The following is a 25,796-nucleotide window of genomic DNA, read 5'->3' as shown; positions in this document are numbered from 1 at the left end:
TTGACTAATTTTGAGATGAAGTTTGAGAAAATTATGCAATGGGCAGTTGCATAGGATTTGCATGTTGCCTTTCAAAATTTGTCAATCATTTGACTAAGATCAGCTTGGCAATACAGCCTTTCCTCTTTGTGGGCTCTATCACTGATGCAGCACCATGCAGTTTGGATCGGACTGCTATACAAACCACACAGAATTTAGATTGCAAAAAAGCAAATTATATTGTTTTCTGCACTCCACTAACGGAACAGCCAAATGTTTAAACAGCAGGTAATTCAATTATATTATGTTCATGAAGATTTAAGTTTTTTTATCACTAAATAAGTATTTTGATTTATTCAAGTCTGATTATCAAGGCACCAAAATAAAAATACAAAGTATTACCCTCTGAAAATAATCAGACAAAGAAGAATCTTAAAGCACATTCCTTTGAATAGTCTTTTGATCCTTAAAAACAACTGAAAAAGACTTGTAACATTCATATAGACAAGAAAGAAAATAAGTTATCTTCAGGGCTGCTGGAAAACGAAAGGAAGCATGTAAGCAAAAAAAAAAGCCAAAGGTACCAATCATCATTCATTCACCAGTCAATATCGACTTGTTCAACATGAAAGTAATCAGCATTAGGGCACAGTGGAGCTTTATCAAGTGTCTTGACAGCCAGTCAACAAAAACTTCGGAAGCACCAACACAAATCAGAGAGTTGCACATGTCTGACAAAGGAAGACCTTTTTATTTCACTGGGGAGTATTTAAAGAAAGCCCCCACTCTCTCTGTTTAAGTATCTGTAATGAATCTCTCTTTGCCTATGTCTGTCAGACTGCTCCCTGTCCCCCACCCTCCGTTTAGCTTATCCCTGGGAGCAACCAGTATTAATGAGTACTGTAATTAATATATATCTTTCCCTTGTCTCAAAGAAGCTCTGAGGCCAAAGTGAAGGGATTAAACTTCTCCCAAGTCAACAATCCAGCAGGCCCTGTATTAGCTCACAGACACACTGTAAATTATTTAATTTAGAGGCATTTCCACATCAGCCCCCATTCTCAACCTGATCTCTTTCTGCCACCATACTTCTTTCACCAACAATAGTTAACAAAAAAACTAGGTAGGATGCTGAGCAGATTTAAAATGCAAATGAAAGAGCAAATAATGATGGCAGTTCCAGAGACCACACAAAGGGCTTTTTAATTAAGGAAACCTGTCTTAAATAAGGGCTCTAAAATCCAGTTGGCTTGTAAAAAGACAAAGTCTTCTGGGGGCAATAAAAAAATGGTTATAACTGTGCCTTTGAGTAGTAGTTTTCAGCTTTTAAAATACTAATACCTTATACCTTTTTAAAAGCAATGCACTGATTATGTGAAAAATATTTAATACCCAGTAGTTTTGTTAAAACCATACCAAAGAAAGACAAACTTAGGAGGCCATCTTATCCTCAAACATTCCCCTTTAATTGAAAAACAATGTGTTTCTCATATTGTAATTACTGTGTTCTCCCTGTCACACGGTTGTGACATTACTTCAGTCTTATTTACTTTAGTAGATCAACTAAATTCTAATGGTTAAGTTGGATCAAATTTTGAAAGGTAGCAGCAATACAATAGAAATCAATAATTATGTGTCCTCAGCAATCGGACAGTGGAAAAATTTAGATCAGTTAACTGGAGAATGTGAGTGTCTTAATAAAAACAACCAACTAGTAAGATCAATCTGGTTAATCTGCTGTAGATCACTAACATAAACAATCTAAGACAAAATAAAATGCAGGATCAAATTTTTTTACTTAGCTGTCCTTTCTGCTGTATATGCTCTGTGAAAAATAGACACATTTCAGTTGTCACCAACATAAACACATGCACGAGTACCAACTACCTATGGGTGATTAGTTGTACTGTACTAGGGATTAAAAAAAGCAAGGTTTGAAACAAATGCTTCTGTAGATGCATGTATCCCAATTAAACAACTGCTGTGTGTAATAGTCCAAGTATAAATGTGCTGACTCCAGCCAGCTGTTTCTCATGTTTTCAGCAAGCATCAATCGATTTATGCAAAGCTCTTCTTACCCTTGGTATGATGCAATGCACTAAGTGGTACAGGGGGCTTTCAATGTACTGAATATGTCTACAATAAATGTTCTTGACTCTTTTCACATCAGCTTGAAATAAAGGTAACAACAAACAAGAGATCACAGAAAGGTCTACTTGGTTGGCTCCACAAAGAAATTATTAAGGAGGTTCATCCAAAGGAAATAAATCCTTTGCTGGCATCTTCTAAGGAAAAATATCATTCACTTGAACTCTTCCACAAAATATCTACAAATCAATAAAAAACATTTCTCAAAATTTCTGCTTCAAAATATATGTAAAAAAGAAGCGTTTCAGTCTGAAAACGTTGTCACTCAGATTTTGTGGCAGAATGTCTTTCAGGTTTGTAAGACTTTGTTTAGTTGTTTGACAACATTATTTCCTTAGTCCTTGCAGTTCGTGATATGAGAAGAATTTTTTAAAAAATAGTAAGAGCCTCTGCAAATCCCAATAACGTGTTAAAATAGTACTTTAAAAAAATACTGTACCATTTTTAATAGATAAGGCAACGTTTGGTCCATTTACAATGCTACCTTTTCATTTACTCCGTTGAAGACATTATGTCTATACCTTTAGCTGAAAGTTATTAGCTCTCTCCCTCTCCCTCTTCTCTTGGTCTTTGAAATTCTATGACTCTATTAATCCCAGCCTGCAATATTCACAACTATCTATAAATTCAATTGTCAGATGGTGGGTTTTATTCTAGGCTGCACTTGAATCTAAAATTAGAGGCACTAAAATTCACATTAGCTCGAAGAGGGATGGAATTCTAAAGCCTATATTTTAGAAGAAAAGAAAGCCTTTCTGACAGAAAAGAGACTATTTAAGAGGAGATGATTTTATCTGTTTTTGGCAAGCAGAACAGGTCCTATTCCACAGTGTGCCATTAAGGCAGATTTTATTTGTATGAAATTTAGTTAGGGTTTATGAATGGAAATAATAATTGACAAGTGTATGGAGGGTGTGCCACTATTCATGCACAGGATTCACAGTACCAAAAAACTATATTCCAACAGTTTTATTCCATGAAGTGTGAATAATGTACAGCATGGATTAAAAGCTTCTCTTTTCTTTTAAACAGGATACAGAAACTTCATATTGTACTATAATATTAGAAAGTACAGCTGCCCATGTATGTATTGGTATTCTGTATTTTGGATATGTTAATGCTAGTTATTAATTTTTATGGATGAGTGTATGATCAATAAAGATGAAAGAGGTATCAATGACAAAAAAAATATTTATCAAACTAGGTAAATAAGAAGAAATTAGTGAATAACCTACTTCTGGGGATAGAGGGAGCCAATATTTATGTCAGTATTATTTTGAGGTATCAGATATGTTAGTCAATTAAATGCTTGTTATCAACAATTTAACAACGATGCCAAGTTTGGGCATTTAATAGGGCAAGTAAAGCGCCTATGTACTTTTATGTCAGTAAATGCATTTTTGACATTATAACATACATTAATTTATTTCAGACATCCTGGTAAAGCTATATTAACTGAATAAAAATATCTCTTAACTGTGGTAAAATCATATTGAACTGCTTTAAATAGTCTCCACCTTTTTACTTCCATTCTCTCTAAAATGAAAAAAGTCCCAATTTGAATTTCTTTTTGTGTTTTAAAAACCTTTTTTGGTAATTGCATTTGAAACTGGGGGAGAAAAAATCTGTTAAATCTGTCATCAGTGCTGAAATCAAGTGCTTTTAAATCTGCTAATGCAAATTATTTCTCTATTTGACTAAATTATGTGCTGCCCAAACCAGTAATATTTGGAAAAGTCAGACAAAGAATATAAAGAATGTAAAATTCCCAGCAATTCCCTAATAGTTCCCAACAAGCCCAAAAGAATGTGGGCCACTGACATAGATATTAAGGATAATCTCCAACAATTTTATCATACGGCTAAGGGGCCACATAAAATAAACAATAACAAACCAATAAAATACAACAAATGCAGGACTAAAACTTTAATGATCACAATAATGGCTTAACACAGTTTGTGAATGCTTCAAACTGTAGGAATAAATTATGTATCCCACTTTGCACCCATTGCCTGACGGGATAGGCTCCAGCACCCCCATACTGTAGAGACCCTGTACTAGATGAAGCAGTTAGAAAATGGACAATGCGAAAAAAACACCCTGTGTTTCCATGTACAGGAATGAAAAGAAACACTGGTTTACTTCGAATATTCCAAAAAAACTAAGCAGCTTTCATTTCTTATTTTATTAAGGAATATGCCTCTAAAATGGAAAACAGTTTTTTTTTATTATTTGCTGAAATGAAGTACTGTAAGTCAATAGTGAAACAATTTTGGAAAACACCAGATACTTGAAAGTGACAGGGTTTCATTACAGTGTTTGACTGATTCAGTGCTTTGACAACTATAGAGCCAAACATGTAATCATTACATTAAGGTGCAGGAGCTGAGAGAGGAATAGTGCTTCTTTATTCATTCCAGGAGAAAGTGTTTTCATATGGTTCTTAATATGCAGAAGATAAATACTGTTAAAAAGTAGTTGAGCGAGCATCAGTTCAGAACACATGTGCTGCTGTACTGACAGCAGTAACTATGATGCATTCTGATTAGACTGTGAGACCCAACCACAATCACTGAGTCTTCCAAAATAAAATAATTGTAAGTGATGACATCTGAAGAAAAACTGATATATTGTATTTGATTAACAACTGAAAATTTAAAATGCAGCATTCCCAGATAATATGAAGGCAGCTCCAAAATATACTCTGTCTATATATGAACAAGTAATAGGTTCATTCCATGCTGAAAAAAAGAAGAAAGAAAACACGTTTCGGCTGTGGAGCCTTCTTCAGGTGTTCATTCATATTCTATTCTTCATATTCTTTTAAATATTTTGTTAAATAGCTTATCTCCTTCAAATGGGGTTCTTGTGTATATTTTTTATATTTTGCACAATATGTTTGGGGATAACCCAAAGACATGTATGGAAAAGTGCTGAAACAAAAGGAAAAACTGCAAATGAAAAAATACAGTACAACCAAATATAAAGCTACTATCAAATAAAAATTAGGGTAAAACTTGTTTTGGAACCTTGTATTTTTTCTTTATTATTGTTCCCGCTATCCACTGGTAAATGTTAGACAACATGTTATTAATCTCTTAGATTAAAAATGTTCTTCTTTTGGAGAACAAAAAACATAAAACCGAGTCCCTCTCCTTCTCTGCTTTGACAAGTAGTTACACACATAATGTCTTCTTCTGCCTGCTCTTTATTATAATATGGCTTTTCATTCAATACAGTACAAGAATGAGTATAGCAGTTTCTGTGTCTAAAAATACATCACACCCAAATTCTCTTCCTCAGTGCCGGGAGATCAATTGTTATAACATTACAGGGTTGGAAAGTAGTAATTCACTTCATTGTCGATGACTGGCTGCAAAATAACACCTCTGATTACAAGCAATCAATGTGATAACGGCAAAACCACATTTATACAATGGAACCGTAGCCCATAAAGCCGACTCTAATGTGCTCGGTGAGATATCCAGTTGTTCAAAATCTTAAATTAATAATAAAGAGGCAACAGTTTAATCTAAATGTGTACCTCGCACATCAGAAGGAGATTATCAAAAGTGTTCAATTAGATGGGTTGTCCCTTTTTCCACTTTGCGCAGCTTTCTTTGTGGGACAGAGATACTATAGAGAAGAAACAAAAATATCTCATCCTCCTTTATTACTGTAATCCAAGGAAAATTACACAGGCTTCAGGTAGCCTTCACAGTAAGGTTTTATCTTGATGTTCCAAGGAAGAAAGTGAAGGCCAGCCCAAACCACATTATGACAAACTAAAGAAGAGAATTTGGATCTCCCCTCTATTTATGCAGATATGAATAGTGTGGACAAGGATTGCAAGTGTTGTTCCGCACAAACACAGCAAGCAGTAGTCCAGAGCTCCACTGTAATCAGTGTTTAAGTGAATGCTTGTCCTCAGCATGCTCCACATGCTGTCAGAGACCAGCAGGGAGTCCATCACTTGTTTCTACACTACATTTCATTTGACTGCTGTTAGGAGAATGGCCTTTTCACTCCATAATCGTCCACTTGTTATTGTTGGTTAGATGGCTTAGTTTCATTCACTTCATTATTTTACTCTTATTATTGCCCAATTTAAGTTTGAATCCCAGCTAATAAAATGTAAATACCATCCCTTTGAATCAAAAATGAATATACAACATTTTTGGGGGATATTCATAACATAAATGTGCAATTACATTTTATGTTACTAATAATGAAAGTCTGTTTTTTAAAATGTATTAAAGTATTCAACAAAAGAGGTATAATCAAAATGTTAATGTGCATTTGCTACTAGAGTACTTTGAGAGCCTTTGCTACTTTGCTACTCCTCAAAAAGCAAAGGCTGTATACTCCTTAATGCATAGATTCTATTCAATATAAAATTAAAATAAGAATGATGCCTACTTTTTTATTATCAAAGAATTAAACTAGTTGAAAAACACTAAAGCTCATTTTAGCATAAAAAATCAGTATTTCAATTTGCTTGTGGCTTTAAAAATTGCTCAAGTGATTCAATAAAAAAGAAAAATGTGGACAAAATGCAAGACAGATCCTAAGGTACAATTACAAAATTATACGGAAAAAGTAATAGCTTGCTTTTCAACAATCAGAGTGCTTACAATGCCTTAAATGCATAACCTGAATATTCCCTATCATTCTCTTCTGGTATTTTCAGTTTAGACAACAGTGCTGGGTCACAGTGATCAGAAGCTGATAAGATTTTGTGTGTTGCAGCAAACACTTGGAGTCTGACAACTTGCTCCGCAGTTTGAGATCCAAATCTTGATGATTTAGGTCAGTTTCTTGCAACAGCTGCAGATAAATTCTGTGGCACGGATGTATTATCTTTATCAGGCTTGATGCAGCTCAATGAGAACAAGACTGTTTAAAACATCAAACCGGCTGCTGTTTCTTTTTATGATATACAAACGTTCTTCTTGAGCAATAAAAAGCCTCTCTATTAAATATATCACTAGAACTTACAAAGTTCTCTGAAGTGAAGGCATGAAATTTGTTGTTAATGTCCATGCAATGTGTCACTTCATTGTGTTGAAAACAATATCACTGAAAATGTTTTAATTTTAATCTAGCTGTGATTTAAGCCAAGACACAATGAAAAAGAACCTGGCTAAGGATCTGTAATGTTGCCGGTTCAAGTCTTGTGGCCGGCAGAGGAATCCTACTCCGTCTGTGTGCCTGTGTGTCTCATGAGAGCAAGCTGGGTTATGCAAAAAGACAAATTCCTAATGCAAGAAATTGTACTGTATATGGCTAATAAAGTGATCTTATCTTATCTTATCTGGATTGCAACAATCCATATAATTAATTTTCTATTACTTCTGTGTTAAGCAGGATATTATCAATGCATATTTAGTGCTCTACTGACAGCATATAAAAAATAAACATGCCCTAGAACAGTGAAATAAAAGAGAAACAGTTGTTCACAACCAAATTTTCTTTAACTTTTCCAACAACACCGTTACTGCCCTGTGGATGTATATCTTTCTAAACAACTTAAAAAGAATGTTTGCCCATACACCACTGTTTTTTTAATCAAACCTTGCGTACAACATAGAAATTGCCTTTCCTTTTCAGTCTAACTAGATAAATCTGCGATATGCATATTCAAACTGAATAACTTAATTCTTTTAAACATGATTCTCCTGTTTTCATTGAGAATTAGAAGTATTGGCTGAGACAGTACTGGAATGGGAGATCCGTATGGAAAATTAGGTTGCTGCTGCAAGCGGTGTTTGTGGTCTAGTATATACTATATGTCCTAGCATGGTACAGGGGGCACTGTGGTTTGGGAGGTGCTGTCCTTCAGATGAGATATTAAACCTAGGTCCACATAACCTTTTCATTAAAAGATCCCTTGGCTGTTTGCACGAGTAGGGGTGTTAACACAAGTGTCCTGGCTAAATGACACTTTGGGCTTGCACAATCTGGACCCAAATTCAACCAGTGAAGTAATTTCTTATTTCTTTATTCTATCAATTCTTTAGTAGGGCTTTCGGAGTATAATGGCTGCTACATGACACCGAGGTGAGCGCTGTAGTTCAGGGTGGATGAAGTGGATTCCTTTCCATATGTTAAGATGTTACGCACGCTGGGATGATCCCTTTAGGATAAAAGCCACTACACAAATGTAAACTATTATAATGATGGTGATGACGACAACGATGATGGGGAGCAAAGATTAACAAATAAGATTTGGCATTTTTCAATATGCAATATGCTTAAAATAAAACAGCTTGTTTTTCAGTGGATGAAGCTTTCATCTATTTAAGGGCTAGTCTACTGAGTTTAGATAAGGAAAGATGAGCTGTTGTCCAAATGAAATGAGATTGCACAGAATAATAAAAAAAATCTGGATTAAAAACACATTTTATTAAACAGATGAAAAAGGGATTTTCCTCTAGGAAATATGACAAGCCTATAAAAAAGGGGGGGGGGGGGAAGCGGTTGTTTTCAGTGAGTGGAGCAGGAAAGCCGTGTCTTTAACCAGATCAGATTCTAGAAATTGGCTGTCAAGACGGGATTGTTGTGATTTATACCCGTCTATCAAGCGAGAGGAGATGCAGAAAGCTGCTGCCGCCTTCCATTCGCAAAGCATCTTAAAATTTCAACAGCACCATCTGTTACCAAATCTAATTCACATTCCCTCCATAATCTGGTTTAGTTCTGTAATACTAATTCTGCCACTCTTTTTTAATGTGGCAGTATTCGCTTTGCTGGAGCCTACTGGAGGCCTGACCTTCCTTTATTTATTTATTAGATTTCTCCATTTGAAGCAGAATTAAATACCTTAATCTGAAGAAAAAAAAACGGATAAAATACACTATTATATCTTTCACATCTGTTTAAGATCGGTTTAATTTCCTTATTTTTTAAATACAATTATACTTGTTGTATCTAACAATTAGTTATTCTTCCATTCTGTTATTCTGTAACAGGTAGAGCCAAACCTATAACACTAGTAGTAATCACAGTTAAATCTATAAATGTGCTAGAAGGATTTCTCTTATCCTTAGCGTTATTACTAAACAAAAAATGTGATTCCTCCAAATATGTTACACTAGCGGAAAAAATCACAGACATATAAAGTATTTTACTTTTCCAAGAAAAAGCAACCAAATGAGTCACAAAGACTTTTTTTCTTAATCTATAAGGTTAGTTTATTATTCAAACATTTTAAAGCAAGTCTACCTACAGAAAGTGTTCAGAGCTTTGAAGTTATGTGCCTTACAAATGCCTGTTTTGCAAGTCAAATCATGTGTGCAGAATGGGAGGAGACCTCTGAAAGATTTTGGATGTGAATTTAGAATATTACACCTCCTCAGGTTTTAAGAAATGTAGCTCATAGAAACACCTCTGAAGGGGTGTTTAATGTTCAGCACAAACACATACAATACATAATAACACAGGCAAAGTGACAGAAATAAAAACAACATGGTCGTGTTCAAAAACATAACATCATAACAAATCATAACAAAAAATAATAAATGTATAGTCCTGGTAAATATAATATTGATGAAGCTGAAAAACAACAATGAAGATGTGCATATTATTTGTGAAAACACCAGCAAATAATTTGATAAAAATAAATGCGTAATATACAGCAGTGAGCATAGCATTCTCAAGACATACGGTATAGAATTAAACTCCAACTACCTGAAAGAATTGTTTTCCATGATTATCATCACTATTTAATAATCCTCAGTGCTATAAACTGCAATCCAATCTTCATCGTTCCTCCACTGAAAAACTGTTCATTTGCCCATCTGCGTTAAGGCAATCTAGTTTATTACACGTTCAGTAAATTTACAGTAACAAGCCATTCCCTTGACAAATTAATCACTTTCCAAGCGCTTTATCATATAAATAAAATATCACCTCTGGAGAGAAATAAGCTAAATCAGTTGATTCAGCCCATCTATCAGGGAAATCGCAAGCGCCTCAGTAATTGCTCAAGAACAGATGGACTTTTTTTCGCTGACCTGAAGACCTGAAGCTTCTGCCTTTACTGGATCTAGATGCTTTGAGGTGTGAGATATTAGAAAGGGAGTGAGCAGCACTTATGTGTGTGCGTGTGTGGGTGTATGTAAGTGAGTCTGAGTAGGTGGAAGAAGCATGAGGGCATTGTGGGAGGTGTACTTTGAGTTCAGAGGGTTTACTTGCCATCATAATCCAAATACAAAGTAAGTGTAGTTTTCTTCAGCTCTAAATCTCATCCAGGATAGCTGGAAAAAGACCTCTTTGGGAACTGTTGTGTGCAAATGGATCATTTTTATTTGCATATGTCAACTCTGTTCTGGTGCACATTCCATTGAAGTTCACAAATTCAACACAACACATATGGAAGGCCATAACAGCACACAAATAGAAGTACAAAATCACTTCCATATACAGTAGGAGAGTGAAAGTATTAACGTACAGAAGATTTATTTTTCCTTTTATTGATCAAAGACTTGTAAATAATAGGCTAGATTGAAGTGCAAGCACTGTTCAAATCACCACCTCACTACTGTCTGTTCATTTAAAGAAAGAGTTAACACAGCACACATTGCTGTACAACAAAAGATATTTCTTTCTGTATTACAAACATACCTTTATGCTGACAGGGGCTTTTGAGTTTTGATCATATTAGCTGTGTTACAAACAGAATCAGTTTAGTTCCAATGTGACTCCTGTTTTGTTTAAAGATTTCTCCCTCATCCTGCCTGCTCTAGTTTGTAAATAAATGGTGTTTCAGAGGGAAAATAGGGTGGCTGTTTTGGTCATTTGTTGAAAACTAGTGAACAAAAAAAATTGCTCCTCAAAATATTTGATTTCCACCATGGGCCCATCAGTCATTTCAATTTTTCTTTAAATCTTCTTAAAGCATGTTCACAAATCCAGATACAGACTGAGGTGAGTCTTTTTAAGATAAAAAAGGATTCAATCCCACTTAGCCCACAACAATTTAGGTATTAGAAAGAAAAATGTAATGGACTTGTATGTCCAAAAGACCTTAAAAACTATTTTTTAGCATTTGGTTTTTAAATTGACATAGACCTCTGTAAACGTGATGTGAAAAGACACTTGCCTTATTTTCACATAACAAAGGATCTTTGAACTTATCGTATCTCTGGATGTATGCTATGACTGTGTTAGTAAAGACAGTTAAGTAATATAAATTCAAAGAATAATGTTAATAATGTTTATATGCTAATATATGTTTAAGCTGAGGAATGGAAAGTAAAGAAATTTACTTTGTTATTTTGAAGGACAAGTTGTGAAATTTACTGTATATTCTGAAACAGAAATGTTGAAACAGTGAGTGAAAAATAATTTATACTAGCCTCAAAAATTGCGTTATAGTCAACTATTCCAAATTGAGAGAAAACTCTTAACATTCTCAAATATCTGTTATTATTAATCTACTAATGATTCTGTTTAATATTAATCATTGTTGTTAAGCAAAATGTATGCAGACAAAAGGAGTAAAACCAATTCACAACAACAAAATCAAGTGCAAATACAAAACAGGAAGACCCTATTTAATTAAGGGACAGCCATTCCATTGCAATGCAATAGCGTGACTTCTCTACTTTTGGCAAGCATTTCTGATGATGCCACATGGCAGTGCCATGCCAGTAGCGTGAGCGTTATTGGCTTAAACCTTATAAGAGTTTTGCATGTGAATTGAGTGTAATAGGTTTGACCCAGACTAACCTTAAAAATCCAATTCGCGTAATACTCTTTGAAGCCTGTAGTCAAAGGAAAATCATCTCCCTTCTAACAAGGTTTTGCTTCAACTCCAAAATATTCAAAGTCTGATGAAAAGCAATGGGCCAGTTTCACCAGGATAATGGATGCAATGTGGAACAAGCAATTGTGTACCAGAGCTGGTCACACTGAAGCTGTCTATAGGAAGAACACAAGAAATGTTGACAACTTGTCTAGAGGTGACAAAAACTACATCTTTGCCAGGAGAGTCTCAGTAGCTGACACAGTGAGATAAAATGCCTATTTTGAAAGGGTGAGAAAGAGTTTATAGACTGTATAAAGTATCACACCACCTACAGCTAGGAGAACCTTAAGTTAAGGAAAACTGTGATAACATCTTTTAAAAGTCCTGCAATATACACTGCTAGTATGCTGTATACAGTACATGTGGCCTTTGTATTGTGTTTATTTTACCTCACAGGCATGTGATGACAGGTAAACACATTCTGTGCTTACATAAATAGAGCATATCCACAAGGCTCCTCAAGTTATTTTAACATGAAACAAAACGTATGAAGATAGATTATAGCACAATGATATTTTTCCATAGGAGCAGAAGCTTTTAATATGAAGAATTAGTTGCACAGTATATCTCAAATCTCAAAGTATTTTCATCATGTTACTTCCAAATGAAATGGTATTTTTTACAACTATTTGTATTCTCCACATTTTATACAAAAACAGCAAAACAGAACAGCACATACAATACATTTTAATATCAATAATATTAAAATTTAAGAAAGAGCAGCAGACATCTTTATAGATTTTTAAGGAGAAACTGTCATTTCCATGATTGAAATAGTGCAAGCCCTTGGAAAATCAATGGGACTGTATAGAATTTGTACAGGAGGTTGAGACTATGAAGATACTCAAGAAAACCTTTATTCAGCTATTCAGTGGTCAATTCTCTAGAGTAATTCAATAGAATTCTATAGCATTTTTTCATAATGGATACTAATAAAAATATTCTCTTAAACAAACTGCATTAATTAAACCACATTATTCAAAGACACACATGCACAAATCCACTTTAACCTCTGGAAGAAAGAAGAGCCTAGCACAGTCTCCTAACTGGTCACATCTGGCTGTATTTTATACGCAAATAAGCCACCACTAAATCTAGATAAAACTCACTGACTCGTGATCGGTGCAATGATCTCCATACATCTAAATTTATATGCTAATCGGAGATCTTTCAAGCATTTAACACATTCCTCTGCATCTGGAGGGCGAGCTCTCTCACCTTCTACCCCTCACCCCCATCACCCCCCTTCCTGCCTCTCTGTATCTCCCCCTGCTTCTTTATTTGGGTTGGCAGTCTAAATAATTCACGCTGCCTGCCGGCCCTCCTCTCGACTCCCCAGTGCTTATACACTGCAGCCCCTTCATGCCATCATGGACTAAACCAGATGGACACACAAATGCAGCAGGTGAGACAGATGGCAGTACTCCCTATCTTGCTGGCTGCTTACAGCCATGGCTGGCTCTTCCTTCCAGGTACATTAGCATCCAACCGGCAGAAAGAAAAACAAAAATCCTCCTTACAATGTTGAAATGAGTTACCATAAACAGGATGGCTACTGCCAACCTGTGACTCAAACTGGAACAAAAACCACAGCCCACTGTTTGAAGCCCAATGCCAAATCCTTCACCCCACTGGTCGCTACCTGTATAAATTCACACATACAAAATAGGCCTTCGCACGCTTCAGCGCCACTTGATTCGTCTCCTGACACTCACGTTTCCTGGCTGCTTTTCTTTCACACAACTTCAAAGCACACAGCTCTTTCAGCAACTTGCCACACTGCAAACCACTAAACAGGTTAAAGGCTAACAATAAACTAGTATACAAAGAGAAGACTAAAGCTAAAGGTGAATTCTAAAGAGAGTTTTAGTTTTACAGCACAAGTACTGTAAGTTACTGAATCTACTGAACTTGGTCAGGGTAACATCAATGAAGTCAGAGGCAAAGTCAGTGGTTGAGCAGAAAATGTCCTCGTAACAAAATTGTTAAACCCTGGACCACTAAACTACAGCAACAGAACACTTTGTAACACATTGTAATTTGATGCCTAAATTACAACCTTGAAATCCTCCTGAAACTTACAGTGTCTCTGAACATCAACCATTATTACACTGACTTGTGAAAAACTCACTGTAGCATTTATCTTTAATATATCACTTAGGCGTAAGTATGGTAGATTAAGCAGTGAGGCTATGTGTTTCTGATTTCCTGCTATTACACAATTTTGAAGAGGTTAGAGAGGGGAGTTGTATCAGTATGCAAGATGCGAAGGAGCGAATAGATGCTCCTTCTTCGATGCTGAAAAGCAAAAAGAAAAAAGAGAAAACACATTTCAGCTGTAAGGCCTTCTACGGGCCTATGTATTACACATATTTGTTGGATAAGAGTAAAATAAATAACACGGCAATGAAAAGGAAACGTTTTACAGAAAAACATGATCACAGAACTGAATATCCAGATTTTCTAGTGTGACTAGTACTGTCACGCTACATAAAATTTCTAGCAGTCACATTACATTGGTACAGTTTACGTTTTTGTAAATCACAAACATCTGACGAAGAACAATACTCTGAAGTGCTTTATAGACGTAACACCAAAATAAAGATAAATATTAGGTGAAGTTAAAGTTTATTTTATCAGACCTATTGGTGACATAATTTCATCATTTGCTAACAAAAAAAATGTTAAAAAATCAAATGTATCAGCCACGTCAATCAAGACAGGTACCGATAGATACTATAATGAATACATCTGATGTCCATCATTAAGACTGACGTGTCACATGGTTCAATAGAAAAAAAAAATCACGGCCAGGTCAACAAAGTTATTTGGCTGTAACTGGCACTGACATATGAGCCTACCCAAACTGTCATAATATCAAGCAGAATTATTGCCTAATTCATAAGCAGAAAACACAAACTAATCTATTAAACATTAAACTATTTCTATATACAAAGCAATTACAATAGGTTTCAAATGGAAACAAACGTATACCCTGTGATCACCAAAAAATAAATACATAACATATAATCATAACCTGTTTAATTAAGTAAAATAATATTTTAGTCATTTAATTAGATTAGAAACTCTTTGTAATTTGTATGCAAGTAAAATGCTGAAATGCTGGACTTTTTTTTACTGAATGTAGGTTCTTTATTAATTTCTGTTCTTGTGCCCGTATATGTGATACATGTATGTAATAAAGAACAGCAGAAACCGTTTATATGTAAGTTTATATCAGAGAGACAGTAGTATTCTGATAATGGCCTGTGCAGTTTGGAGCACATTAAATTTAACATATTTAGATGCATTTTAGGATTTGCATTTCACTGCTTCATTTAATGGGCTGCACTGATAGAGACAAGCAGTGAAACCTTTGTTAATATGGAACATTAATAATAACCCGAGGTCTTAATAGACAACTATTTTTCATTATACATTGTTAGACACATTTGAACTGATTAAGACTGGAGTGTGTCCTGCAAAATAAAACAAGGGGAAAAGCACTTCACAATATCTATTGACCAAATTTGCCAGGCGTTAAAGACATGAGACACTTACTGTAGCAACATGTTATTTGTCACTGAAAAAAAAACATTTTGAAGAAAATATTCCTTCTTTCATTTCTACAATTATGTTTTTAACCTTTCATCATTATTACTTCTCCTGCAATTTGTTACCTTTACTTTTGCAATACCTGCAATGTTCAGAAACATGATGGAAAAGTCATGTCATTGTTCTCTCCTGTTAAAACACAGTTCTGACTGATGCTAAACCATGTGACTGCAAGTAAAGGAGTGTTTCCTCTCTTCCATCTGAACAGCCTTCACTCACTTTAGCACAAAACTACAGTGTTTCCTGCCCTGAGAACAGCACAGCCTGGAATGCCAAAATACAATGTAAAAATCCGCTTATGGTATTAGCTCACTACCTGGGGAATCTACATCTCAGGTGTGTGACACTCTGTGAGGAACACCTTTTAATATAAAATCCTTTGTTGCAGGGCAAGAATGGGCTGTTTATTAGTTTATTTCCATCTTTTCCGATTTATCTTCTTCATTTTTCAGGTGAAAGACGTTTATCCTGTACAGCCAAAAAAGTGATGTTATTAGAAAAATATAAGTGAGGTCAAAAAAGATAAAAAAAATAACAAATCTTAAGCTTTGTGCAAACTCTAGATCAAGAAACAATCTGAATGCAAAATATGACAAGAAAATACCAATTTATCCATGGACCTTAATATATAAATCTATTATCACCCTATAACTGTAATGCACTTTTGCTGTCAATGTTTCAGATACAGTACGTTATGCATATGTACTATACAGTATATGATATGTAGAGTTTTATAAACTTTGAATAGGTTTAAAAATCTGGGTGCTTGGTCAGCTATAGGAAAAGATAAAAATAATATGTCCTTATATTTCTAAACTTAAAAAAGAAATAAAATATTTTTTTGTTACTGATCATGTTTGAGTGATATAAAGATCTATATTATATACAATGTGGTATTTGTCTCCCTTGTATTTTCAACTACAAAATAAAGAAAACATGGAAGAATCGATGCCATTATAATAACATTAATATGAAAAGCAGTTGTATATTAAGCGTAGTCTTTTTACCTAAACATATGTTAAATTACATCAAAGTGAAAACACTAGAATTCACTAGAAGGGCAATATACTGTTTAGCATCTTGTTTTCCCACATTTTTTAAAAATGTTGTTATTAAAGTAATGTTCAGTTGATGCCTTGCTGGCCTATATTTCTATATTTCTATAGAGGAACTATATTTCTAGAGGAACTGACAAAAATGATGCGGGAAGATTAATATACCTATTCTCAAAGGTAACAATGCAGTATCTATTATTCTTACATAAGGACAGTAACAGTCAAAGTTAAACAACAGTGGGCCTTGCTAAAGTAAAATGAGATAGAAGGAAAACAAATTTAAAATTACACAAGACATTTAAAAATCAAAGCATTTGTCATGAAGCTGCAAAAGTATGAGAATTGTCCCAAACTGAAATTACAAACACAAATTCAATGTGCCTTCAACAAAAACTGCACAAAAACTACAGATAAAAATCAATACCAAAGTTAGATTTGTTCTGCCAAAAAGGACGTATGGGACTCGAGCCTCCTGAAAACGATGACTTACAACATATTTAAGAAAAAACAGATCTGTTACTTAATTGAGTGAACTGACATGAAGCTGGCAACCAAATAAGCACACAGTAAAAGACAGTGAATGAAAAGCTAGAGTTGTGTTTATGCTTGATCCTTTTATACAAAAATGTTTATGCTTGATCCTTTTATACAAAGTCACAATATGACAAAACACACAATGGTCAGCGAGTCTGCGATACACAACGATTGGCGGCAATAAAGGGACAAGTATCCCAAACTGCAGTTACTAGCCAGATAGCTTACTCAACACAGACCACCATAGCAGGCACAGACTTGAGGCTGCGTAGAATCACTCTGGGATACTGTGCAGTCTCCTACTGTCTTACTAATTTAGACTGGAGCCTCCCTAATTCTCCCTTCCGTTCCATCTCAATGGACATGTTCAATGTCATTAGCCACACAACCCCCAACTCTATCGCCACCTGAAGAAATGAAACTAATCACTCAACTCACACTCTCAGCAGAGTGTTGGAAAATTGTATTAGAAATTGCACTTTTTGTTTTTTTTTTTCCTCTGCTTAGCTTCACAACTAAAATCCGATGCTCCTCTGTGTCCATGTTATTTATAGGTTACAGGTAACATACAGCACAATGATTTCACAAGGTAAATTACATCAAAAATGATTTTGATAGACATACTAAGAATGACCAGAAAGACGATTTGGGCATTTCAGAAATGTAACAGTTCAGATCTAAATGGTATAGATGCAGAACAACAAAACCTGAACACATAACAGAAAAAATACAAAAAGGAAGAAAAACCTTTTTTTTTCTATATGACCAAGGAACCTAGAACACCCAACAAGGAAAAGAATATGTACAACCAAATAAACGGAGCTTTATGTCCAGTTTTAAGGAAGCCCTGCCTAAACCCTTATGTACTAATTAGCAAAACCCAGACCCTTTGCTTTATGGTTGCTTTTCTCCTTTTCGTTTTCATTCTGTTCAACTGTGTCTAAACATCTGTTATCAGAGGAGGGTGGGAACGAGAGGCTTCCTTTTTGTGCAGCCTATTGAGATGTTTATTAAACAAACGGCAAACCATCCTCTTTGCTGAATGGCAGAGGGTGCCTGTGTTTGAACTGTACACAGTAGTTCATAGCTGCTCTTGATTATGCAGCACTCACACCTGAAGATGGTGTGCTGTTTACTTATGCTCGGTAAAATAAAACTATTATTTTAACAATCAAAGAAAAAGGAACAATTGAAGAATTATTTACTTATTCATAGGACTTTAGTGTGCTCATAGCAGTAAAACAGATTGAGATACTTGTATTTAACAAGCTATAAGATGGCAAGTTATTTTTATTCTTCTATATTATTTCGTTTCCTTTATTTCTTGAATTGTGGGATACCTTCGGTCCTTGCCGATGCTCCGGATCACAGATGACTGTAAATGCTTACAGGACACTGAAAGAACTTGTCCGCTACAATTAACCTCACATTTTGACTTCATTATATGCTGCAGTCATCAGTCCTCAGTCAAAAAATTACTTGAATATGCAGGGCTTACATTTCACTCACATATACTGTGTCAGGGAAACAAAGAGAAAATGTCAAGTGTGTATATTTTTGTTGCTTAAACACCTAATTTACTGGAGTCTCATATAGAATTTGACAAAATATTGAGGTCATCATCTTACTTGCTGCAGAGAGTGTTAAAAAATAATTAAATGTAATGCAGTTTTGTCTTTTGCATTTTTTGATCAAGAATATAAAGTCATATAACCTCAGTGGAATTCTAAAGCATATGACATTGGAGCAAACCTTCCTCCTTTTTCATGTACATATTCTAACATCTTAACATCTTATTATCATATTTTATGGTAAACAACTTGTTACAGTTGTTCTAATTTAAACCCGCCTCATTTCAAAAGGTTTGTATTTTGAAAATAATACCAAGGAACAAACCTACATCAAAGAACAAAGAACTCCAACAAATACAAATATTAATCAAGGTTATTAAAAGCAGGTTTAAAAAAAAGAATTACTGTAGCCCTTGTTAATGCAATATATTATAATATATATATAATATATAATATAATAATATATTATTTCTAGAATGTAATTGTAAATTTACTCTAATGAGAAAATAACATAATAATACAGATAGTCTGCCTTTAAATACAAAATAACGGATGAGCATGTGAAAGAGCGGATTTAGAAATCAGGGTAAAACAAACAGTTTTGTAAAAGGAAACAAACATACAAATTGTATATCTGCACAAGCTGTATAGTGTACTATTGTTTTTGCCTTACCACACCTCAGGCTAAAGTTTTCATTAAGAGGTTTCCAGAGAGCAGAAGCTTTTGAAATAGCTTATCAACAGGACATTTTGCAAGACCACTTTACAATTAAAATCACACAAGAACAAGAAAAAAACACTAAGAACAAGTTATTGTTCTTTTAAAAGTTTTATCAAGTCGTCAATCTTTTAAACAGATATTAGAGCAAACCTGAACATTTTCATGAATGCCTCAAGGAGCACAACTGCGTAGTTCGCAGCCTGAAACAAAAGCTTAAAAAAAGTTTACCTTTGCTGGTATTTTCTTTGTAAAACGATAAGCATGGTGCCAGGTGAAATGTTCATTCTTTTATTTGTTTATATTCATAACCCTATCAGAAATTCAAAAGCTCTTGCTCTCCTTCGGGCTTATCAGACAGTATATGAATGGTGCAGTCACTTCACAATACTGACGCTTTATTCCATTGCTCTTCCCGGTCTATCAGATAATGGACCTCTGGCTGCTTTTATACACAACTGCAAAAGTCCTCTAGCTTTTGCCACGCAACTGATAGATACCAGGTGTGATCAGATTCATGTCATACTGATAAATACATTACACAAGTTTGATTTATTTTGCAAATTGCCATAATATTTTTTGTCTATGTTTCTTAGGTTAAAATATAAAATCCAGTATTAGAAAATTAGTGTAGTGGTAAAAATCATTATATTTGAATTTATATTTTGTCACTAGTTTAGTTGGGATAATCAATACTACTTCCAGATGATCATTTACAGTTAAGGACTTATTCATGTTGCATAGTTAGTGTGATCATGATTCATTTTCCTGTTCCTTATTTGGTTTCCAAAGTATTTCCCAATCGACACAGAAAACACACTTTTTTTCTTTTTAATAAATATATTATGAAAATACATAATAACATATATTTAAACTGAAATCCTAAAATTATAATTAAATAAAATGTTATTACAATTACAAACTTTGAATAATAATCATTGAAAACTTAGCCTTGTATTTTATTAGTCAGCTTTTACATTTTTTCTATTCTACAGTATATTTTAACTGGTTATTCTTCTTTTATTCACAAAGCAGGCAATTCAATCATGTTCTTTTCTACAGTTCTGTGATAGTGTCACCAGATTGTCTGATATGTTTTACACTGTAAGTGGAATTGGTGATATGGCAATGGTATTACGCGTAAAAACAAAAGCACTTAAGCAATATTGTTGCATCTAAATTCAACAAAATTTCTTTATAACCTTAAGTGTTCAAACTGTTGACAAAATGGCATTCTCCTTCAAATAATTATTAACAAACATCACTTGGATATAAAGATTATTATTTGAATACAAATGCAGCATGCACATTGAGGACAATATTGTGCCATAAATTCCTAGAATTTATAGACCAAACATTTGAAACAAAAGGTCCCAAAAAACTAGAATTTAAATACACATTCTGACCTTAAAAACTGTAATATAATACATGTATACTGTATATAGCTTTTAATCCTTATTGTACAATTGTACGTTTTGAAACAAACAAAAATAAAGACTTTTGTGTATCGCTTTGTGTCACTTCATGGTTTACTGAAGTGCCTCCATTAACTAGACAACAAAGCTGAGAAGGAAAATGAAGAGAAAGGAAGGCAATAAAACTACCAGGCAGGGGGGAAGAGGGGGATATAGGAATGTCTAGGATGAAGCAACAGTTCTGAAAAAACTGAGGTGCAATTCTGACTTCACCTCAAATTAAACTGCGGTGCAATTTTCATTTTTGTTTGGTCAGGGGCTGAGAGAATTTTAGCCTGATTTCTACCAGAAGGAAAAACACAATAAAATGGGCAGAACAAATAAACGTATAGCTCCTGTTAAAACTATTTATCAAGATTGAGCACTAAAAGCAAAAACAAGCATTGTCATCATTATCATCATCATAACCTGTATAAAAAAAAGAGTTCTTAACGCCCGCTCAATATACAAATGGAAAGTAGTGACATGAAAAAGTGTAAAATAAATATGCTACTACAGAAATTATAGATTCTTATTGATTATAATAAGCCTTGATTGTATGAAAGATTAGGTTACAGGAAATATTTGACTTATTTTTTATTTATAGGCTTAATAGATATGAATCATACACAAAGTGTATATATAAATACTAACCTGTTTATGGACCTCCACTGGCACAGAAATGCCATTAAGAAATAGATAAAGTAAGGTATATGTCTCAGCAGATGCCAGAGACAGGCACTGGAATGAGACAGCCTGGCCCTGGAGCTTAACAAGCAAGTCTGCAGGGATCAAAATGCAGGATTGTAGCAACATCAGCTACCAAGACCATAGCTGAAGATGGGCCTCAAGCTCCAGAGCTTTGCATTTAAGAAAAATACCAATAAAGCAAGTCACAGTTACAGGCTTCTCAACATCATGACAATAAAGGTTCTTTCTCTCATGAAAACCATGATCTGTAAAATTTATGTTTTTATTTAACCATAAAAATAGTTCTTAAACCCACAACTCTCACTAATGCGAGGCTTAGGGACTCCTGTTTGTAACAGGGCTGAATAAAAAATACATTTTACAGCTATAATGTGTGTATGTCATATATCATATGTAGTTCCAGAACATACATTTTTGCTTTTTTTTACAGTACAAATCTGAATACAATACATAGTTAAATTTCGTGCTTGGTAAGGAGCAGATAGAAATCTGTATTCTATGCTCTTGATGCATTAACAAGAAAAACCTTCATAAACATACAAAGTAAAGACAGCTTCTTCTAAAGCATGCAGTATGAAGTTAAATAACATTTGATTACACAATTGATTATTACAGGCTTAGCTAGAACCTACCTTTCACAGAATAAGTAAATGAGATATCTTTGCCAAAGTAATATGTTTTAAAACAGGCACAAAATACTGAAGATTTCAAAAAGACATGATTACAAGAAAAGCAATGACTACAATAAAGGAAGAAAAACCTGTATGACCAGTTTAATACATAAAAAGTGAAAAGAAAAGTATGAGGTGAAATAGCTAAAAAAAAGACCACAATAGTGCCATGATGTTAATAGGGAAAGCATTAACCCAGAGTACTACCTGAGACCATTTCACGCCTCTGTCAGAGTGGATAGCACAGAGTGATCTTTGCTAGGGATTATCAGACGGGACAAAGAAAAGCATAAAGCTAGGTGACTGCACGTCTGTGCCTGTGTACAAGCACTAGTGTGCTTGTGTGTGTGAGAGAGAGGTAGAGCGCATGTGTGTACAAAGCTGAACGATTCAGTCAAGTGTTGCTGTTCCATCTGTGAAGTCACAGACCCTTGATTGATTAGACAGGTGTCATTCTTACTAATGCAAAACAGAGGCTCTGCAGAAGGGCAGTTACCAGCCGGTTAGTCTGCACCGTTCTCTTTTTAAAGCCGACCAGCTCCTTCTATGCTGGTCTCACTAACAGTCATACAGAGTCTGCGTCTATACAGTACCTTCAAGTTTGCTAGAAGTCTTAAGAAATAACCATGATAGAAGTACACATTTAAAAGAATTAAACATAAGTAGCCTAGAAAAACAGAAGATACATTAAAGAAGAAAACATTTTATCTTTTATTGCCCCACTCTTCCGTCTTCGACACCTATGCTAATCCGACACCCATCTTATGCTAATTTAGCAAAAACTGGAATGAAGTGGGGCCCATCGTGCATACAAAGTGTAAAGAATCAATTCGGAGTACTATGTACTAAGTTTCCATGCACTCTTATTTAGTTATCGTGGATCTCCTTTTAACCTCTCCCATGCCGATGTGATTAATGAGACAGGTGCAATTTCATGCCACTGTACAACAATAGACGTGTGGACCACAGCAGATGGACTGTCTAATTTAATATGATGGACCTTGCATGGCAGTGACAGCCTGGGGTGACTAAATTCTACAGGAATGCATTGCTTCAGTCACACGGGCAAGTTAGAGAAAAAATGCAATACAGAAAAAAAATTAACTTGAGCTGCACAATTTCTCTTGAAGAAGATACTAAAGATTATAAAACACTGGTTATTGTCAGACTTTTGCTCTCCAATATGCATAAAGTCGCCCTATATCCAACATAAGAAAAGTTAGATTGTCTAGATTTATTAATATATAACAGACCATCAACATAATGGTTATGCAATACTATTTCAGTATGTTTAAATTCAATAATGAAAGCTTGATTGTGTGATTATAATGACAGCACATGTGATAGTACAATTAATATGTGAGAAATGCACCAAAAATAAAGAAAAACATTAATATTCATGTTATCTTAGATTTCAGTATTTATAATAAATCTATACTGACTTTTAACATAATTAATAAATTCATTACAAGTGTAAACTTATCAGCAAATAACCTATTTTAATTTTTTAACTCAAAAGCTACATCTGATGACGCCATTCCTCAGATTGTATTTTAATGACGGAGTTGGTTTTTTAATTCAGTACAAAATGAATGAAAATTGGAAATATGGAAACATCAGGAATCTTAGCAACAGTTGAGGAGAAAGACTAGTCATTTTCTTCTAATTGCACAAAAGCAGGACGCTCCCCCAAAGAAGCAAGAAACTGGACATCGATACTTTTGGAAGTCACCAAAGTATGTGGCTTTCTGTGGAAAATCCTCCTTGCCTTCGACCAGTCACCAGATAAAGCCAGAATTCTTTTGTTGTTGCCAAGAGGGACGGAGAAGTGTACGACCTTACAGCAGTTCACCTTACCTCTGTGCACATCTCACAACAGCTTGGGCAGCCGTTGAAGCAGAGGCTGTGTGGTCAAGCAAAGCTAAATCGGCTCATCTGTGACACCCGCTCTTCCCCTCGGCACAGCGCATGTTAATTTGCCCTCTCTTTAAGTCATTCAAGGGATAGAGAGTAGCACCGAATGCTTCCTGGCTCATACACTCTTCAGGAAGTATATTTTTTACTATCATAATTGTCGCTGTGTTTTAAAAAAAAAAGTTATTTAAATTTTGTCTGTGTTTTACGTGGTAAAGGTAAAGGCTACAAATGTGCTTTCTTTCAGCTAGAACATTACTATCTCACATACATTATGTACAATGGCATATATTTGATTTGTATGCTGATGATACTGTGTGAAATGGATTTATCACACATTTGAAGAAGACGGAACAAAATTTGCTGCCTGGTATAAGCAATAGTTATTTGTGATTATGCCTAAAATAGGTTTCTTCCTGCACTCACATCCCAAATAAACCGATTAAATACACAGAATTAAATCTTATTGACATTTCACTTTCAAACATATACAGTACTTCGTCTCCTTCCTTTGCTGATATTGAATTCCTTTGTGCTCCAGACCTTTGTGTGTTATTACATACCCATATAGAGACACTCTGTGTCCAATTTTAATATGACATGCAGAATATAGAATTCAGCCAGGTCTGAGTTTGATAAATGAGCCATAATAGTAAATTTTGTTTTGCTTATTTCCTCCCGAAAATGAAATATTAATCTTACTCATTAGTTAATAAACCCTATATTAACTCAATAGGGTGTAACCTAGCATTATATTTTAAAAGTTATTTTTGAAAATTATTTTTTAAGTGATAACAACAAAATTCTTTACATTTAGCAAAGAGAAAACAAGAAACTTTTTACTGTGGTTGAATCATTGGTTTACACACTGAGAAGGGGGGTGGTGGTGTTGGGGGGGAGGGGGGGTCCCAAAATATCCCGGCGTTTTAAAGCCAAAGAATTCTAGCCAGATAAGAGCTCGAAGCATGAAAGAATGCAAGTGGGAAGAATGTCAAGCCACAGAGAGAGTGCCTGTGTCATTCCCGCACTATCAAACGCACACATGAAGTATGATTGGGTACAGAGAGGCTAAATATTTCACTGTCACTCGGCGTCGAGAGCTGCAATTCATTTCTCCCCTCTGCTTCAGGACAATGACAATTTAATACAAGGCCAGTGGATGTAAAAGAGATAAAAACGGCACAAACTTAGCTTCGCGTAATCACACATTTCCTCTGGAGAGCTCTAACTCCCTGGCACACAGGCGCACACACAAACACACACATTCCCTCACACGGGCTCTCTTCAGAGGAAATCAACATTTTATTGTTGCCGGCTGCCTGCGTGTCCCCAAGTGAAAGTTAGTCACAATACTAAACCCCAAATGCTAGATGTGATAAACCTGCTCACTCAAATCCAGAGCTGCAGAATTTAGACTTCTGAAATGTAAATACGTTACCCTCTAAATTTGTTATTCAAAACAGATTTGAACTTTTAACTGCTGCTTCAGAATACAGTCTGGTACTTTTACTCCAATTTGTTTTGAAAAATGTGCTACATTATTCCCAGAAAATCCAAGTCCACTTTATGTATGAGAGCAGCCCCAAGATATGCCAATAACAATTCAAATAAAATG

At 34.8% G+C, this 25,796-nt stretch overlaps 1 protein-coding gene across 9 annotated transcripts in view; it reads right to left on the bottom strand.

The window, feature by feature from the left end:
* esrrga (estrogen-related receptor gamma a) overlaps positions 1–25,796 on the bottom strand; it is a 247,600-nt gene that overhangs the window by 69,426 nt on the left and 152,378 nt on the right. The window contains exon 1 of one of the 9 annotated variants that reach the window (XM_088932932.1): positions 9,817–10,196. The exons of 6 other annotated variants lie outside the window; for them this stretch is intronic. In XM_088932932.1, coding sequence (XP_088789058.1) covers positions 9,817–9,845 — 29 coding nt within the window. In that variant the 5' untranslated portion in view covers positions 9,846–10,196. Of the gene's footprint in view, positions 1–9,816; positions 10,197–25,796 lie in introns of those variants that run through there. 2 more of the 9 variants (XM_088932923.1, XM_088932957.1) reach the window with 2 other exon arrangements.

This window comes from Atractosteus spatula, chromosome 2 (genome assembly GCF_055471065.1).
Source record: "Atractosteus spatula isolate fAtrSpa1 chromosome 2, fAtrSpa1.hap1, whole genome shotgun sequence".
Lineage (NCBI taxonomy): Eukaryota > Metazoa > Chordata > Actinopteri > Semionotiformes > Lepisosteidae > Atractosteus > Atractosteus spatula.
Note: the sequence above shows the minus strand (reverse complement) of the source record. Positions and strands in the feature narration are given on the sequence as shown.